General features: G+C 43.9%; 1 protein-coding gene across 3 annotated transcripts in view; it reads right to left on the bottom strand.

Annotated features, from left to right (window-relative positions):
* PRKDC (protein kinase, DNA-activated, catalytic subunit) overlaps nt 1–19,751 on the bottom strand; it is a 162,302-nt gene that overhangs the window by 38,918 nt on the left and 103,633 nt on the right. For all 3 annotated transcript variants that reach the window (XM_048840604.2, XM_048840606.2, XM_048840605.2), the window contains exons 59-62: nt 19,392–19,607; nt 13,033–13,145; nt 10,732–10,863; nt 9,429–9,608 (exon numbers count right to left, since the gene is read on the bottom strand). In XM_048840604.2, coding sequence (XP_048696561.2) covers nt 9,429–9,608; nt 10,732–10,863; nt 13,033–13,145; nt 19,392–19,607 — 641 coding nt within the window. The remainder of the gene's footprint in view (nt 1–9,428; nt 9,609–10,731; nt 10,864–13,032; nt 13,146–19,391; nt 19,608–19,751) is intronic.

Below are 19,751 nucleotides of genomic sequence, written 5' to 3'. Positions count from 1 at the left end.
TACAAAATGCTGCTGTGGCTGGTACCCACATTTCTAAAGGTGCTTGGTTGTAGGACTTGGTTGTAGAGTCCTGGAGAAACTCTAGTGTATCTGAGATTACCAGAATTTTGGGATTAATATTTGTATCTAGAGATCAGACTCCTTTGTGCTGGGTACTGCACAAACGAAGAAGCAGTCCCTGCCCCAAAGAGCACCAGAAATGTAAATCTGACCAGACCAGTGAATGAAATATTCTGACTGTTACAGTTTGGTTTCCAGACAGAACTCTGGAATCCATGCTGAAAACTGAACTTCTCTTCCAACACCCAGGCTGTTAACTGTAGGTATTCCTGTAGGAGTCCCGGTTTCAACGGATCATGTGTTTTCTGCATGTACAAGGTGGGGTCCTTGGTTATCTAGCAAGTCCAGTGTGCCTTCTGGGCCAGTGGAGGACTAGCAAGAGGACCACAACTCTCCTTTTTCTTTTCTGTATCCTTTACGTGAACTGTCTTGAAAGGCAGCAGATTCTGCTCTACCCAGGACATTTTTTCCATTGCCAAGGAGAAGCTTTCACTCTGGTTACTCCCTAATTATGGAAGGGATATAAACACTCATGCCTCAATCATAAGCCAACCTCTAACAGGAATTAGCAGGATACTTTCTCTGCAAGTACCACAATTTCCTACGAAATGGTTTCTTGCACCTTCCTCTGATGCAGTTGGTATTGGCCACTATCATAAAAAGGATATTGGATTGCATGGACAACAGAATGACTCCCCTAGAGTCCATATTTGCACGTTTTGCTTTTTTAATTTTTTAAATATACACCCTAATAGAGACGTCAAAATGAACTGAAATGTTGTTCTGTATATTGTATATGCAGAATCTCATTTATATTTGTCTTCCTAGTATGCTTGATTCCACAGTGAGTATGCAAGGGTCTAGAGTGAAAGCTAGGTTTGCTTTCAGCATGATGTTTGCACTAACCCTTCCCCAAAGGGTCATTTGGATTTGATCTGAGAATGACACCTAACTTTGCATTGCATCAAGTGCATGGCTCTATGTCCTCAGAAGGAATTTCAGCAGGTGCATTTTGAGAAACCCACACAAGGGATGAAAGTGGTGCATTGCATCAGCAACCCTAGCCACTGGAAATAGCTGAAAGAAAAGGAGTACTTGTGGCACCTTAGAGACTAACCAATTTATTTGAGCATAAGCTTTCGTGAGCTACAGCTCACTTCATCGGATGCATACCGTGGAAACTGCAGCAGACTTTATATACACACAGAGAATATGAAACAATACCTCCTCCCACCCCACTGTCCTGCTGGTAATAGCTTATTATTTTTATTACCAGCAGGAGAGTGAATTTGTGTGTGGGGGGGTGGAGGGTGAGAAAACCTGGATTTGTGCTGGAAATGGCCCAACTTGATGATCACTTTAGATAAGCTATTACCAGCAAGACAGTGGGGTGGGAGGAGGTATTGTTTCATATTCTCTGTGTGTATATAAAGTCTGCTGCAGTTTCCATGGTATGCATCCGATGAAGTGAGCTGTAGCTCACGAAAGCTCATGCTCAAATAAATTGGTTAGTCTCTAAGGTGCCACAAGTACTCCTTTTCTTTTTGTGAATACAGACTAACACGGCTGTTACTCTGAAACCTGGAAATAGCTGGTTACTGATGACCCCTTAGGAAATACTGATGCCATGAAGTTTTGGATTCCTGCAAATCTTTACCCTACGGCAAAATTACAGCCAAAGCCATATCTATTTTGATCTCTGGGTAGGAACTCTGCATTTGGATCCAAAGTTCCCCTTCATTATAAAAAACTGGTGGCTATGAATCCTTTCCAACAGCTGTTAATTTATGATTGGGTCTGTTTCTCTTGATAGGGTGCTGTAGAGGTTTATTTTTATTTTGTTTTGTGCTGCATGTGTGGTATTTCTTCCCCTGGCTGTATACAGCAGAAAGATAGAACGCTATTTATCCTGGCATGGGAACCCCAAAACAGAGGAGGGCTAGTGGTACACATACCTCAATTGTGGAAGTAGCCTGTTAAAAGTTCCTGGGAGCCTGAAGGCTGGCACCCAAGTAATTACTGTAGGAGCAACCTAGTACCACTCAGCGCTTTACTCAGTAAATCAGGATAATTTTGAACATGAGAAGGATAATTCTGAACATTCTGTAATCCCATGAAGGTGCACCTTTGTGGAGAGTGGAATACTCATGTGCCTCCATTTGTGTCATCAACTGCCTCAAGTGCTCCTAAGACTTTAGTGTGGAGCCAGCTTGTGGAGCGGGGAGGGGTAGAGAGCAAGACCCTTCCCACCTTTCACAGTCTGAGCCCCTTTCCCTGGCAGAGCAAGGGTCCTTGGGCTAAAAGCTACGAGAGAACCTCTATGAAGGAGAGAAACCCCAGCAAACGCTCCCTCAGGGGGAGAAGACAAAGGAGAAAGAGTTTAACCCCTGATTTTCAAACTCACTTGTTCATAATATTAATTACCGTCTTAAGAAGATATCGCTTGCACTTTTGCTTTTTTGGAAGTCACTGGGTTTTTCAGGACTTACCCATGAGTATAATGAAAATCCTCTGATTCACAGTGGGAGAAAGAGGAGCTGCGTAGGAGCTCTGCCTTTTTCCCCCAGAGAGGAGGGAACCCACATCTGGGTGTGGGGACTCTGGATCTTCTCTGGATATTTTCCCCTTCGGTGCCTGTTTATTGTGGTACCTACTCCATGAGCTGTCCAGAGAGCTTCCTCATTAGGCTCTCTCTCCAAAACCTCAGAAGGTCATGATCAGTCTTTTCTGCACTGGAGTCATGGCTCCTTGGGGCAGGATGGGGACCCGACATGCTGGTCAGACTCTGACCTCTGTGCCTTAGCAGTGCAAGGGTCAGCTGGCTGGTCACAGGCATGGGATAATTCATCTTCTGTAGAGCCCATACGTGATGTCTCACATAGGGAACATCACTTAGATTTAAGCCAGGTGTTTGCAGGATAGCTCTGGATAGTTTAAAAAAAAAAAATGATCAGGAGAATCTGAACTACCAAATTGTTCCAGAGGCAGAAAATCTGGTGGCCTGAGCTGAAGACTGGAGCTTAGTCCTGGAGTCTCCAAGCAACAATAATCCACCACCAAATTCCACCGGTGAGGGGCATTATCCAATGAGGAGAGAAGCTGTGCAACAGAAATAGGTCATTACTCCATGTGCATATTTCAGCTGAGGCACCTGGCCTGCCATTTGGATGTTGGGCATTATATAAAAATACAACAGAAGTGATAGAGAGATAAGTGGCTGGAACTACACTGATAACCAACATTCTCTTCATAAGGCAGGCAGAGTGACTACAGATATTATGATAACTTCCATCTCGTTTGCAGCACGTCCTTCCTCCTATTAATTTAATGCTCATGCACTCTTTAAACAACAATAGGTTAAGGATCTATTAAATGGTGCATTTCTATTATAAGCCCAGGGCTGGATTAACCATGAAGACTTGGATCGTTCAGGTACAGGCCCTGAGCCTAAGTCTTGTCCAGCTTTAGCAGACCAGAACCTGAAGCTAAACACATTTAACTGTGCTTGTCCAGCTCTGCTTGCTTTTTAGCAGAGTGATACAGTTTTGATGGATCTTTGTTCCCATTTAACCTTAATCCACAGCAGGGCACAGCATTACTGGCTGCTTCAAATTACATCTAGCTGAAACACAATATTCAAGTTTTTTTAAGTCCAAATGCACATTAAAAAATAAAACTAAAACAGTAGAGAAGTCTGAAAGCCATTTTTTAGCTTAAAATTAAAAAAAAAAATGCCTTAACCAAACTTCGACAACTATACAAGTAACTGTCTTACAAACACGGATTTTCTAGTTATGGCCACCAGGAAAAGCAGCACTGGAATTTAGAGTGGTGATAAATGCTTTATTCATGCAACACTGAAAACTCTCCAACTTCTAAACAAAATACACTTTTGGAAACTGTGGCCAAAAAATTTACTTATGAAGGCAACTAATGTGATTTTTTATGGCAGCCATCTAGAGGTTGTATAATATGATTTCAAGTTAATGGATTGACTATAGAATGCTGTTCAGTGTCACATGTCAATTACATTCATCCTCTCTAGAGAAGCAAAGAGAAGGTTACTCACTTTGTGCAGCATCTGAGGTTCTTCAAGATGGTTGTCCCTGTGGGTGCTCCACTTTAGGTGTCTTGACACCCTGCGCTTGTAATTGGAGGTTTGTAGCGGCAGTGTGGTTGGGCTGCGCACGCACTGTAGCCATCTCGCGCCACATCAAGCGTTTACATAGCAGTGCGCAGCCAACTATCCTCCTGTTTTCTCTCTGCCTCAGAGAATTGGCCTGAAACTCCGAAGTAGAGGGGAGGGGGAAGGGTAGTGGAGCATGCACAGGGACACCCATCTAGAAGAACCTCCGTTACTGCACAAGATGAGTAACCTTGTCTTCTTCTTCGAGGAATGCCCCCAGGGGTGCTCCACTTTAGGTGACTGTTGAGCAGTGCCCCTCAGTGGAGGGGAGGGGCTTTGGGGTTGGTCTGTCGACAGCAGATAACACCATGAGTCCGAAGTGAGCATCTGATGCTAACAGTTGTACTAAAGCAGAGTGTTTAGTGAAAGTATGGACTGATGCCCAGGTAGCTGCTTTGAAAATGTCAGTGATAGGCTACAGATGCTACCAGCACTCTGGTGGTGTGTGCACGAACTCCCAGTGGAGATTGTAGGTTGTTTTGGTAGCACAAATGGATATATCCAGATATCCATTTGGACAGTCTCCGGTTTGAAATGGTTTGACCCATTGAGCATTCTGTTATGGAAACAAATAGTCTAGGTGATTTTCTAAATGTTTTTGTTCTTTCAAACGTAGAAATCTAATGTTCTGTGAACATCCAGCATGTGGAGTGAGACCTCCCTTCCGTCCGCATGTGGCTTTGGAAAAAATACAGATAAGTAAATGGATTGACTTAAATGAAAGGAGAGGCGACCTTGCGTACGAACTTTGGATGTGGTCGCAGGATTACTTTATCTTTAAAGAATGTTGTATAAGGTGGGTGTGCCATTAGGGCACCTTATTCTCCCACTCGTCTTGCGGACGTGATGGCAATGAGGAAGGTCACCTTCATGGATAAGGGCAACAAAGAATAAGTTCCAAGGATAACAAGGTGGGGGGACAACTGTGGTACGATCTGTTTTTCTTGTGCTGCACCAGGTGCAAAATCGTTTCCACTTATGGATACAGGTCTTTCTTGTGCTTAGTCTCCGACTGTTCAGTAAAAAATGGCTACTCACCTTCTCATAACTGTTGTTCTTCAAGATGTGTTGCTGATATCGATTCCAATTAGGTGTGCGTGCGTTGCATGCACAGTCATTGGAAAGTTTTTCCCCTAACAGCACCCGTCGGGTTGGCAGTGGAGCCCCCTGGAGTGGTGCCTTCATGGAGCCCAATATAAGAACCTGCCAACCCAGCGCTGCCTCAGTTCCTTCTTGCCGGATACTCCAACAGAGGGAAAGGCAGATAGGATATGAGCAACACATCTCAAAGAACAACGGTTATGAGAAGGGGAGTACCCATTTTTTCTTCTTCGAGTGATTGTTCATATCGATTCAATTAGATGACTCCCAAGCCTTACAAAGGCAGTGGGGTCAGAGTTACGAAATCTCGGATTGAAGCACCGTTCTGCCGAAGACTGCATCATCTCTGGCATGCTGGACGATGGCGTAACGAGAGGTGAACATATGTATGGAGGACAAAGTTGCTGCCCTGAAAATTTTTTGCACTGGGACCTGGGCCAGGGATGCCACCGATGAGGCCTATGCCCTTGTGGAGTGTGCTGTAAATGCTGAAGCTGGTGTCTTGGCCAGCTCGCAACACAGATATAGGACGTGATCCAGGAAGATATTATTTGAGATGAGACCAGTAATGCAAGGAGTGCAGCCTACGCTCACACTACTGGTATGCAGTTTTGGATTTAAAAAAAAAAACAGGCAGGAATATGACTTTGCTGGTATGGAAATGAAACAACACTTTAGGCAGAAAAGCCAGGGGAGGTCTCAGCTGCATCTTGTCTTTGTGGAAAACCGTATAAGGTGGGTCCAAGGTAAGGGTCTTCAATTCAGACACTCTTCTTGCTAATGTAATAGGCACTAGGAAGGCTACCTTCCACAACAGGTAGAGGAGGGAGCAAGTCACCAGTGGCTCTAATAGGGGCCCCATTAATTTGGAGAGGACCAAATTAAGGTCCCATGCAGGAACAGGCTGTCTAATCTGGGGATGTAGCTGGTCCAGGCCCTTGAGAAACTGGCCAACCATGGGGATGGCGAAAACAGAGTGTCCCAAGACTCCGGGTTGGAAAGCTGAGATATCCACTAGGTGTACCTTTATGGACGACACTGCCAGGCCTTGCTGTTTCAGGTGCAGGAGGTACTCCAGAATAAGAGGTAACGTAGCCTGAAGTAGGCGGGTATGACAACTCCTTGCAGTAGTGGTCAGGTACTTCCTCAGGCCTCAAATGATGCTAGCCATGGCAGGTGGCACCACTGTACCGCTCAGTGCCGAGACCTTTTTCGGTTCTATGGGTGCCGAGTTGGAAGGTTTCACTTTAGTACGTGAAACTCCATTAGACCATGCCCGCATAGGGTCTTTAGCTTGTCAGGAACTCTCGGTGCCATCGGTCCTCGGGCAGATCCTTCATCAGGAAATTGCTTTCTTTTGGTCAACTCTCAATGCAGGAATGTCTGCGACTGTTTTTTGGAACCTGTCTAAGAACAGGCTCTTTGACAGCTGTTGTTGGAGCAGAGCCCCTATCACAGGCTGCTGCTGGTGACCGTTGACCAGGGTGCGACCTGGACATGGGGTCGAAGGCTGGCCTGAGGGATTTCTCCATCATGAGGAACTTCAGTTGGAGATCCCTGGTTTTTCTGGTCCTGGCCGTCAGTTTTCTGCAATGTGGGCACTTTTGAGTAACGTGTGTCTCGCTGAGGCAGCAGACACACTGAGCATGGCCGTCAGAGACCAGTATGAAGAGCGTACAAGTTAGGCAGTGTTTAAAACCAGGTGAGCCTGGCACGCCTGAATCGGTCTCAGAGGAAAAACAAGGGTAAACCCTGTTTGAGGCTAAGGCTCAAGGCTTAGCCTGTTTGAGGCTAAGGCTGCACGCACCACCATGTAACCACTCGGAGCGGCACGAGGCAGCTACCACAAATCTACTACCACAAATCTCTCATTACAAGTGCAGGGCATCAAGGCACCTAAAGTGAAGCACCCACATTCTCGAAGAAGAATGTCACGTTTCCTACCTAATTTTTGGCAGGAAGGCCTTGGGATGAGAGATAAAGCCAAGGCCAGGCTTAGAATGTTAGGGAACATAACTATTCCACTGAATGCATCCAATGAAGTGAGTTGCAGCTCACGAAAGCTTATGCTCAAATAAATTTGTTAGTCTCTAAGGCGCCACAAGTACTCCTTTTCTTTTTGCGAATACAGACTAACACGGCTGCTACTCTGAAACCTAAATATTTCAAACCAGACATCTAAAAAAAATTAAGCCATTCTCATGAATAATTTTAAATTGTTTTCACTTCCAACCCCACATTTATGCAGCAGCTGGTGGAAATACCAGGTGACTTCTCTGAGCTCCATTCCTGTGCTTTTTATTAAGTTTAAAGGTGAAAAAGTAACAGCAGAAGCAGAATCTCACAATTTAGTTGCTGTGTATCTTCATCTTACTTTTATTTTTCCATAATTTTCTGAAATTTCATACAGTGAGCTGCCAAAATACAACAACAATATTGATAGAGGAGAACAGGCAGGGAGCACAGTTCAATGCAAGTAACAATAAAATACTGAGCTTGGGAACCAGCAAAAAAAAAAAAAGAGTCAAGAGGGAATACATGATGAATAGAAAGCCATAGTGAGATGCTGGCCTGGAAAGCACAGAATAATTCCCAAAGCATTCAACTTTATGTGCAGCTGCAGAGAGGAAAGTAAACAGGAAGCTGTAATTTTTCATATGTTCAAATATTAAGTGCTAGGAAGTGAGGTTATCACAGTTTAGAAAACTGGGTTGACACTAGACATGATTTGCAGAACAGCAGCGTTTCACCGTAATAAGAATGACACCTGCTGCCACAGATCAGGTTTTTCAAATTTTTGTGCTAGAGAGTTGAAGCTAAACTAATTGCCTTTCTAAAGGCATGTTATTTTGTAGTGACTTCAGAGTTTCATAAATTACAAATGGATTGATCAAAATTAACTCAAACGAGAAGAGATGTTAACCTATAGCGAGGTTTGTATATGAGAAGTGTTTAATTATTACTGTGATTACTTGGATAACCATAAATTTTACTAGACTCTTTGAAAATTAACATAAAACTGGAGCTGACATGCTATTAAAAATTGTGTGTTGGTGATACGGAAACACATCAAAGAGGATGCAAAGGAGAAAGGGTCGAAGATCAGTGTCAATGGGAACAACTTTCCCTTCAGTAGGAAGCTGTCTGCATTACATTGGTAATTATTGTAAGGCAATAAACTGAAGACATTGGCAAGCAATGAGTAAGAGTTGCTGGAAAAAAAACAAATGCTATCAATGTCTGCGAGCCTTACACCTCAAAGTATTTCTTAATGCAGCATTTCGGAAAATGTGAAGTGCATGCCCCTGACCGAGTCTGAAAGATCAGCTGGGATGCCCAGACTTCTCAATTATTCTCTGAACTTTTATTTAAAAACAAGTATCTCTGTTGTGGTTGCAGAAAAAACCCCTTCAAAATGTGACCTCAATGTACCAGATGTAGCAATGCATGCCTGAATTTGCAGAGAGCCTGAAACAGTAGCTCTGAGGTGTGATCCACCCTATTTACCTCAATGGGTGCTACTTCAAATTGCCAAGTGATGATACTTTAATGCCATCACTATTATTTTCAGCTGCTCATCAAATTATGTAAGAAAGGAAAGGAAGTATAGCATTATGAAGATCTATACCAGCACTTCCCAATGTCTCCTCTGGCGTACATGTGAGAAACTAGCCAGGCAGAGTGAAGAAAATGTTTACATTAAAATGGACAGGTCTTTAATTAACATGTGGTGGTGCTATAGAGCAACTGGTTTCATCTTCCTGAATAGGGACTTAGTTTTCAACATTTTGGGAAATGCTGCCTTAAGGCATTCTGGCCTAAGTCACATATCTGGTATCTATTGTTTAGTACACATGGAACACAAAACTGTAGGAAGGATTTGCTATGTCACATCATTCTCACTTTTACAGAACAGTTATTTTGCCATCTTCATTCACTGTTTGCCTCCATTTATATTCCATCTCTTTCTTTGGCTTAACCCTCTAATAGGATTAAAATGCACTTCCTGGAATTAGTTGTGACACCATAATTAATCAGTGTTAGGGTAGACAAAGACGACACACCACACAGAAAGTTTTACCTGGATGCAGGCTATGAATGGTGGGAAGTAAGACACGGTCATGCTGAGGAAGCGGTTGAAGTTTTGCAGCAGCTCTTGGGTGATGCAGTTTTTCTCAGAAGGATTCTTAAATTTGTTAATTTCTTTCAAAATTCCAGTAAACAAACAGCTGAAGAGCTGCTTGGCCAACGCTGGATCTCTCTGTAAATTACCAATTACCATAGTACAAGTGACTAAGACAATGTAACTCAGAATGCTAAAAAGAAGGTCCTCATTGCATGCCAAGTACGGTGTATTCCAGACAAAGTGGCCCAAATTTGAAGCATCGAGACTTTTGAAAGAATGGGGCGGGGGGGGGGGGGGGGCGCCAGTCAGAGGAGACCACTAGTTTTCTTCACCTATATTAGATATTTTGAGGAAGATCTACGTAATACAGCATCTTTTAAATGACTCACTCAAAACATTTGTGAAGTGTGACCCTGTACTTTTACTGTATGAAATAAGGAGTTTTCTATTAAACCTGTTCAGTGAGTGTGTATACCATTGTCTATAGGAGGGACTGAGGGCTCAGAATGTATCCTATTCTTCACATCCCACCCAGCCATGCCATTTGAAAGGACTAGGAGAGGTAGTAATTACATCCAGGTGTTCTTCCCAATCTCCCCTAAAAACCTTGCTACTTGGGAGCAGAGAGCCAACACCCTCCCAAAGACATAAGAGACAGGACAAGGGATCAGCTGGCTCAAAAGACAAAATAGGAAGTCATCCATGTGTGAGGATGGAGCAAAGAGATAGCGATGAACAGTATCAGCCCAGATTTACACACATTATTGAACGTAGATATTTGCAAGTGTAACAGAGCCTAAACCCACCCTGATCTTTAGTGGGACTGGAGTTTAGGCAAACTGTTCATGAAGCCTGACTTATGTACCCTTATTCCTAGCTATACTACTGTGATGGGGTGGGAGTGGGCTAGGGTGGCCAAAGATGCTGTGAGAGCCTGACCATCAAAAGTGATGAGGAGTCCAGTCTACAATTGCTGCTATTTCCAACTGGGAAAGAGTAAAAGGCCAGCTATACCCTTTTCTTCATTTTTGGTTCCCCAGATTAGGATACTTTAAAGGGGCCTGATTTTCAGAAAGTACTGAACACCCACCATCTGAAAACCTGGCTCCTTTAAGGTGCTTCAACTTGGTTATCCCACAACTGAGGCACCCCAAATCACTAATCATTTTGAAAAAAGCTTGGCTGTTACATACTCAATTTGTCTGGCAGAGAACAATTTTGGAACATTTGGCTAGTGACTTGTGAACAGAAGACAGACCTGTGCCACACCCTGCAGAGGAGTGATTAAGCTGCTGTATTCAATCTGGATATCAGGAAGGTCTCCTTGTCGGTAACTCCTGTACAGCGTGACCTGAGCATCATGCTTCATCTTCAGCTCAGATTTTATCTCCTGCAACAATTGCCAGCAAAAAAGCAGCCTTGATTACATGTAGAGACAAAAGATCACATAATACCTACTCAGTGAAATCTGTTTCTGGTTTAATGGAGGAGATATAATAAATGTGATCAAGTTTAACAATTCCTTTAAAAACTCTCATAAGTGTTAATGGCTAAAAAAAGTTACAAAAATCATAATGAGTTAAAACCAAACACCAAAATGATTATTCTGTAAAAAAACAAAACAAAAAACAAAGCCTAAAGCTACTTTCACCCTTCCTTAGTACCACTGTATCTTATGCCTTTTCTACAGAAGTGGCATTAGTTTACCTTAAGTCAATTTTTTAACCGATTTGCCTAAACCAGTACGCAAACCTGTAGATTCACTCTGTTTTAAGAATGGCTTGTTTCATTTTGGCTTAAACTTATTCCTAATTATTTTAAGCTAAACAGAAATAAACCTGCTTTAAAATGAAATAGGATTGTCCAAACAGCCTTTTGCACCAGTTTAACTAAATCCATTTTTAATTACATCTTAAACTAAACAGGTGCAACTCTCTCGTGTACACAAACATTTACTTTTCTCTCCAGATGCCTCTGCCTTTTTCCTTTTATACAAGTGAAAATACTGATGGGCTTTGGCAAGGGGGCAGGAGGGTAGATTAACAGTAAAAAGGGCTTGGGGTTTGCTTCCTCCCTATTCCCTGCAAAAAAAGTACATATATGTTGCTACTGCTATCCGGACCACCTGGAATTGCATTTCTACGTCTTGGAAGAGTGTGCACGCTAGTGAGGGGACGAGACTGCAATTTCTTTTCTTCTGCTCAAATCCTTCCTCTTCCTCCTCCTGCTCTTTTGGGCTTTTTTACCTCCACACCTCTATGCCTCGTCTTCCTTCTAAATGGATCACTCTTTCAAAAGATTACAAGAGATATGTCATGGGGGAACTAGAGCTTTGGTGAAGCTCCCAGAGCACTAGAAATTTTTTTTGGCTGGTATCTATTCACTCCTGCTGCCCCATCAGACATGACAATATTGATGCGAGGCTTTGTCCTCCATGTGTACTTTCTTGTCCAACTGTATCAGTTCCTGGGCAACAGTGCTTTCATTTTTAGTAACATGACCCTCATTAAACCTATCAGAGTCTGCAAAAATGTGAGAAAGGTGAATATTACACATCTAACATGAATGGGTTAAATAAACAGCTACTACAAATTATTTTAGATAATTTTGTCAAGACTTGACACATAGTAAACTGGAATCTATAAACCCTGAAGGAAATCCAGTATCACATTTTACACAGGCTAAAATATTGTTATTCATAGTGCCTAGGAGCTCATCATGGATCAGGACCCCATTGTGCTACATGCTGTACAAACACATACTATGTGTTTGTGACATTGTGTTTGACACATTTCAGGTTACTCCATCAGCCATTTCATGTTCTGTACCCGAGGGTGAATGCTGTCAGAGATGCATTATAGAACAGGGCTCACTGGACATGTTATCAAGTTTGCATGTATCTGCAGATCTTGAGTAGAGTACAGAAACTGACCAGTTTTCCAATGTAGGTATCTAAAAATAGTTAATTTAAATCCATATTTAGACATCTAAAAAGGGAGTACCCTCAACTCACTGAAGATACTGGGACTTGTGGGTGGTTATCACCCCAATTAACAGGACACAGTAACGTTACGCACCTAAATAAGACATCTACACTGGAAAACTATGCCATCTGCAAACAAGAAACATTTAAGTAATTTTAGAGTTTCACAGTATACCATAACAGTTGAGGAATTTAGAGTTAAGAATAGCCCTTCATTTTTAACTTGCACCATCGCTCCTAGGAGTTGTGATACAAATGGTGCACAAAATCACATAGTCCAATACCCCCACACAATATGGGAGATTGGAGTAAATACGCCCAGCGCTTTCCCTACTGGAGAAGTTTAAGTCACACTCAGCATTACACACACAAATAATATATTATAAAACTTGCAAAACATAATTGCAGATACCATCTCTGTAACAGAACCTATCTAGGTTCTTCCAATGGTACCCAACACCATAATTTTCCAATGGCATGATGCTTCTATAGGTAAAATATCAGACTTCTCAAAAACAGCTAACACATCCTGTTAGTCAAAGATTTTAATCTCTAACTATTAAGAAGCAAACAAACCTTTTCTCGTTTCTGTTCAGCAACACCTTTCCTTGCATAAATCAAGCTGAGTTTCTCTTGGTCCTTTAAGAAACGCCTGCGCAACCTTAGAATTTCTGCCCGTTCATCTATACCTAATAAATAATGAGTAAGCACCAACAATTTACACACACATTTTGAGTATCCACCCTTATAGCTATCCCCTTTAAAGAAAACCTTAACTTATGTCAATCAATTTTCATCAGCACTTCCTCATGTACATTCTATGTCTGACCTGTAAGTATGTAAAAATTTGTGAGTGAATTGTACTACTGTCTATGTAATAAATAGAGTGTAAACGCCTCAGGCCAAGTATTGTATTTTATCCAAGTTCTGAAAAGCATTCAGCATGTTTGCAGCTTCTGTAAACAACAGAGTTGAAAAGATTCAGAGATTTGGTAATAGATTATATGGTTTTCCATCTCAAGCCTCAGTGGTTCAAACCCAATCCAGGACAGTAATGGAAAAGAATCATTCCAATGGTTGTTCAGTGGGGCCCTATATGAAATAAATCTGTGATCTCAGTCCAAATCTTAGTAAACAGGTGCCCATAAACAACTTACACCATCACAACAGACACCCGGCTAGCAGTCTCAACAGGAAGACTATGGATTGATTGGCATGGAAACTGAACTACCTCTTCTTAGGCCTGGTCTACACTACGAGTTTATGTCAGATTTAGCAGAGTTAAATCGAATTAACCCTGCACCCGTCCACACAACGAAGCCATTTTTTCCCGCCCGACATAAAGGGCTCTTAAAACCGATTTCTGTACTCCTCCCCAACGAGGGGATTAGCGCTCAAATTCATAGAATCATAGAATATCAGGGTTGGAAGGGACCTCAGGAGGTCATCTAGTCCAACCCCCTGCTCAAAGGAGGACCAATCCCCAATTTTTGCCCTGATCCCTAAATGGCCCCCTCAAGGATTGAACTCACAACCCTGGGTTTAGCAGGCCAATGCTCAAACCACTGAGCTAACCCTCCCCCCAAACTGTGAATTGAGAGAGGTTGGAGACAGGTATTAGTACCTGGTGGTGTGGGCCCCTTTGTGAGGGCCTGAACCATCAATTGCACCTCTGTCTCTCTCCACTGTGGAATATCAGAGCTAATTCTGGGTCTATTAGGAGTCTAGCTACAGGTGCTGAGCTGAATTCACTATGGTGTACCAGCACTGAGGCTCCCCCTACTACAAGCTGAAATCCCTGAGCACTGTGTTAAGTATCATAGAATCATAGAATACCAGGGTTGGAAGGGACCTCAGGAGGTCATCTAGTCCATCTGCTCAAAGCAGGACCAATCCCCAATTTTTGCCCCAGATCCCTAAATTGACATCGCCGTTTCGAATTAGGGTTAATGTGGATGCAATTTGAAGGTATTGGCCTCTTGGAGCTATCCCACAGTGCACCATTGTGACCGCTCTGGACAGCACTCTGAACTCGGATGCACTGGCCAGGTGTACAGCAAAAGCCCTGGGAACTTTTGAATCTCATTTCCTGTTTGGCCAGGCGAGCTCATCAGCACAGGTTACCATGCAGTCCCAGAATCAAAAAACAGTTCCAGCATGGACCGAACAGGAGGTACTGGATCTGATCGATGTATGGGGAGATGAATCCGTGCTATCAGAACTACGTTCCAAAAGACGAAATGCCAAAACATTTCAAAAAATCTCCGAGGCCATGAGGGACAGAGGCTATAGCAGGGACGCAACACAGTGCCGTGTGAAACTTAAGGAGCTCAGACAAGCGTACCAGAAAACCGAAGAATCAAATGGACACTCCGGGACAGAGCCCCAGACATGCCGCTTCTACACTGAGCTGCATGCAATTCTAGGAGGGGGCCACCACTACCCCACCCCTGTCTATGGACTCCGATGATGGGGTGCTCTCCGCCATGCCTGAGGATTTTGCGGACGGGGAAGATGAGGAGAAGGAGGACAAGCTTGAGGAGAGCACACAGCACACCGTTCTCCCCGACAGCCAGGATCTTTTTATCACCCTGACTGAAATACCCTTCCAACCCAATCAAGCCGGAGAAGGGACCTCTGGTGAGTGTACCTTTTAAAATATAATACATGTTATAAAAGCAAGAGTTTTTTAATGATTAAGTAGCCCTGAGAACTTGGGATGCATTCGTGGCCAGTATAGCTACTGGAAAAGTCTGTTAATGCGTCTGGGGATGGAGCGGAAATCCTCCAGGGACATCTCCATGAAGCTCTCCTGGAGGTCCTCTAAAAGCCTTTGCAGAGGGTTTCTGGGGACAGCAGCCTTATTCCGTCCTCCAGGGAACGACACTTTACCATGCCATGCTAGTAGCAAGTAATCTGGTATCATTGCATGACAAAGCCTGGCAGCGTATGGTCCCGGTGTTTGTTGGCATTCAAGCAACATCCGTTCTCTCTCTCTGGGTTATCCTCAGGAGAGTGATATTGTTCATGGTAACCTGGTTGAAATAGGGGAATTTAATTAAGGGGACATTCAGAGGTGGCTGTTTGCCTGTGGCTGAAAAGAAATCCTCCCCACAGTCAGCCACGCAGTGGTGGTGGTGGTGGGAATTGGCGCTGAGCTGTTCGCGTTTGGCTAGCAGGGATCTTCCTTGATACCAGCCATGTGATGGGGGGAGGGGTAAAGCGATCATCCCAGATAATCCCAGAGAATTGAATTGGGGGAGATGGGGGGGGAGGAGGGGAGAGTTAGTTTGGTTTCTGCTGCTGCATGTTAACAGGAAAACTGCAGTACTAAATGGCCAACTCAATGTGCTTTGCTTGGTATGGGAAAGGGGGCTGCTGTTATGAAGGTTGCAGAAGCCGGAAGACTATGGCTTACCGTGGCCGTCTGCAAGCCTAATTCTGTTGCCCAGCACTGCGTGTGATCTCTAACACCAAAGCCGCAGGCACTCAATATAAGATGCAAAATGCGACCTTGTACCAAAATCACATGTGCTATGTAATGTGAATAGTGTTGTTCACCGTGAAAGAGTATAGCCATTGTTCTGTAAAAATATATCTTTTTAAATATTTCACTCCCTTTTTTTCCTCCAGCAGCTGCAAATGTTTCAAGCATCCCTCCTCCGCCCCAAACGCTATCTCAGATAAGGCAGCGAAAAAAACGCACACGCGATGAAATGTTCTCTGAGCTCATGCAGTCGTCCGGCACTGACAGAGCTGTGTGGAGGGACACAATAGCAGAGTACAGGAAAGCGGCCGATGAACGGTGGCAGCAGGAAGATCAGAGGAGGCATAATGCAACACTGGGGCTACTATGGGATCAAACGGACATGCTCTGGCATCTGGTGGAGTTTCATGAACGGCAGCAGGATCATAGACTGCTGCTGCAGCCCCTGTTTAACCGCCCTCCCTCCTCCGCAAGTTGCATAGCCTCCCCACCGAGACACCCAAGAACGCGGGGTGGGAGGCTCCAGGCACCCAACCACTCCACCCCAGTGGACAGCCCAAGCAACAGAAGGCTGTCATTCAACAAGTTTTGAAGTGGCCTTTTCCTTCCCTCCTCCCACACCCCACCCGGGCTACCTTGTGAGTTATCTCCCTATTTTTATAATCAATTAATAAAGAATACACGTTTTTTCAACGATAGTGACTTTATTTCCTTTGCAAGCAAGCTGTGATCGAAGTGGGGGGGGTTGCTTACAGGGAATTTAGAGGCAGCCAAGGGGGCGGGTTTTCATCAAGGAGAAACAAACAGAAGTGTCACACAGTACCCTGGCCAGTCATGAAACTGGTTTTCAAAGCTTCTCTGATGTGCAGCACTTCCTGCTGTGCTCTTCTAACTGCTCTGGTGTCTGGCTGTGTGCATTCAGCGGCCAGGCAATTTGCCTCAACCTCCCACCCCGCCATAAACGTCTCCCCCTTACTCTCACAGAAATTGTGGAACACACAGCAAGCAGCAATAACAATGGGCATACTGGTTTCGCTAAGGTCTGAGCAAGTCAGTAAACTACGCCAGTGACCCTTTAAACGTCCAAATGCACACTCTACCACCATTCTGCACTTGCTCAGCCTATACTTGAACAGCTCCTTACTATTGTCCAGGGTGCCTGTGTACGGCTTCATGAGCCAGGACATTAAGGGGTAGGCTGTCCCCAAGGATAACTATAGCATTTCAACATCCTCAACAGTTATTTTCTGGTCTGGGAAGCAAATCCCTTCCTGCAGCCATTTAAACAGACCAGAGTTCCTGAAGACGCGAGCGTCATGAACCTTTCCCGGCCATCCCACGTTAATGCTGGTGAAACGTCCCTGGTGATCCACGAGTGCTTGCAGCACCATTGAAAAGTACCCCTTGCGGTTTATGTACTGGCTGCCCTGGTGGTCCGGTCCCAATATAGGGATATGCGTTCCGTCTATAGCCCCACCACAGTTAGGGAATCCCATTGCAGCAAAGCCATCTACTATGACCTGCACATTTCCCAGAGTCACTATCTTTGATATCAGCAGCTCAATGATTGCGTTGGCTACTTTGCATCACAGCAACCCCCACAATAGAATTGCCCACTCCAAATTGATTCCTGACTGACCGGTAGCTGTCTGGCATTGCAAGCTTCCACAGGGCTATTGCCACTCGCTTGTGAACTGTGAGGGCTGCTCTCTTCTTGGTATTCTTGCGCTTCAGGGCAGGGGAAAGCAAGTCACAAAGTTCCATGAAAGTGCCCTTACGCATGCGAAAGTTTCAGAGCCACTGGGAATCACCCCAAACCTGTAACACTATGCGGTCCCACCAGTCTGTGCTTGTTTCCCAGGCCCAGAACTGGCGTTCCATGGCACGAGCCTGCCCCAGTAACATCATGATCTCCAAACTGCCAGGGACTGCAGTTTTAGAGAAATCTGTGTTCATGTCCTCATCACCATGCTGCCATCACCTCCTCACCTGGTTTTTCAGGTGCTGGTTCTGCATAAACTGCACGATAATGCGCGAGGTGTTTACAATGGTCATAACTGCTGCGGTGAGCTGAACGGTCTCCATGCTTGCCGTGCTATGGCGTCTGCTCCGGCAATCCAGGGAAAGGGGCGCGAAATGATTGTCTGCCATTGCTTTCACAGAGGGAGGGAGGGAGGGAGGGAGGGTTGACTGACGACATTTACCCATAACCACCCGCAACAAATTTTTGGCCCCATCAGGCATTGGGCGCTCAGCCCAGAATTCCAATGGGCAGCGGAGACTGTGGGAACTGTGGGTGCATCACCAGTGCACCGTTTGGAATGTCGACACTTGCCACGGTACTGTGGACGCACACTGCCAAATTAATGTGCTTAGTGTGGACGCATGCTCTCGACTTTTTACAATCTGTTCCCAAAAATCGACTTCTGTAAAATCCGAGTACTTTCGTAGTGTAGACATGGCCGTACTTTGAGTATGTTCCTTTTGAAACAGGGTTGAAGTACCTTGACCTGGCAGCATGAGGTACACTGCCCATGTTGTAGGGGTCAAACTCCAGAGCTGTCTGCCTCACACTTTATTTTTAACTAACCATACAAAAAACCTCTAAGCAATTCCAGAACGATGCTAGTGTTTTTCAGACCTGGAGTGGATAAGTGAAAGCTCATTTTCAGAGATTGATTTATAAGAACAATAGTTAATTCTGCTGCCAAATTGGAATCCATTTGAAAAATGTCTGAGGCACTACTCAAATTATTTGAAAAAGAAATACACCAGACCCTCGCTAGAACGCATGTCTATATAGCGCAAATTCACATAAAATGCGGTCGCGGCCATGGATCCCAAATTTAATTACTTTAATTGCAATTCGTTATAACGCGGTACTGCGCATGGATCCCAAATCCTGCATTCTAGAGAGGGTCCGGTGTAACTGTTTTAATGTTTACTACTTGTTAGGTTCATTTATGGAGACACTCAGACAAATCTAGAAGATACAAGGAAATATAGATTTCCCTGGCATTTCCCTTCTGGTCATCTTGGAGAGAACAAGAAACATAAATAAGGAATGCTGGTTTTAGACAATGGAGGTGTTACTTACCCTATCATTTTAGCCAACAACATTCCATTTTGTAGACACCTACTACTACTCCACTACTCAAACACCACCTATATTATGAACAGCCACATTTGATATATTTATTTATATTTATATATATTTAAGTAGGGTACAGTAGCCCATTCAAACTGAAGGATTCACATCTGACATGCTCCTTACATCAGATATGACAGGAAGCAAAATTTCCAGATTGTCCCTTCATTACAACATCCCAAAGATGATGTTCTGCCACCTACTTCATTAGCACACAGAGTCAGTTTTTCTTTAACAAAACAAAAAACAAAAAAAAAATTTATAAACAACATTGGCATTCCATCAATAAGGTATTGATACCTTTAGCTTTGCTGTCCACCTCGTCTCCTGGCAAACCCAACCTTTTCTTCCCAAAATTGGGTCCCAGTGGTTTTAAGGTTGCCCTCTGTGATTTCTCACTCCGCTTGCTAGCAAACAGCATGGATGAGGACAATGATTCGGATGATGAAGGGACTGTATACTCTGCCAGTGTGTCAATGCTGCTTCCTGTTAGCCAGTTAAAAGAGTTTCTCCCACCTGTAAAAAGCAGAAATATGAAATATCAGTTTGTGACTTCATTTAAGTCAAAACATGCACAAAATTTCCTTCCAAACAAGGGCACAATTCCCATTTTTATAGTCCAATTATGGGGGGAAATCAGCATTCACATCTTGGTCCCCA

This window comes from Caretta caretta, chromosome 2 (genome assembly GCF_965140235.1).
Source record: "Caretta caretta isolate rCarCar2 chromosome 2, rCarCar1.hap1, whole genome shotgun sequence".
NCBI classification, from domain to species: Eukaryota; Metazoa; Chordata; order Testudines; family Cheloniidae; genus Caretta; species Caretta caretta.
Note: the sequence above shows the minus strand (reverse complement) of the source record. Positions and strands in the feature narration are given on the sequence as shown.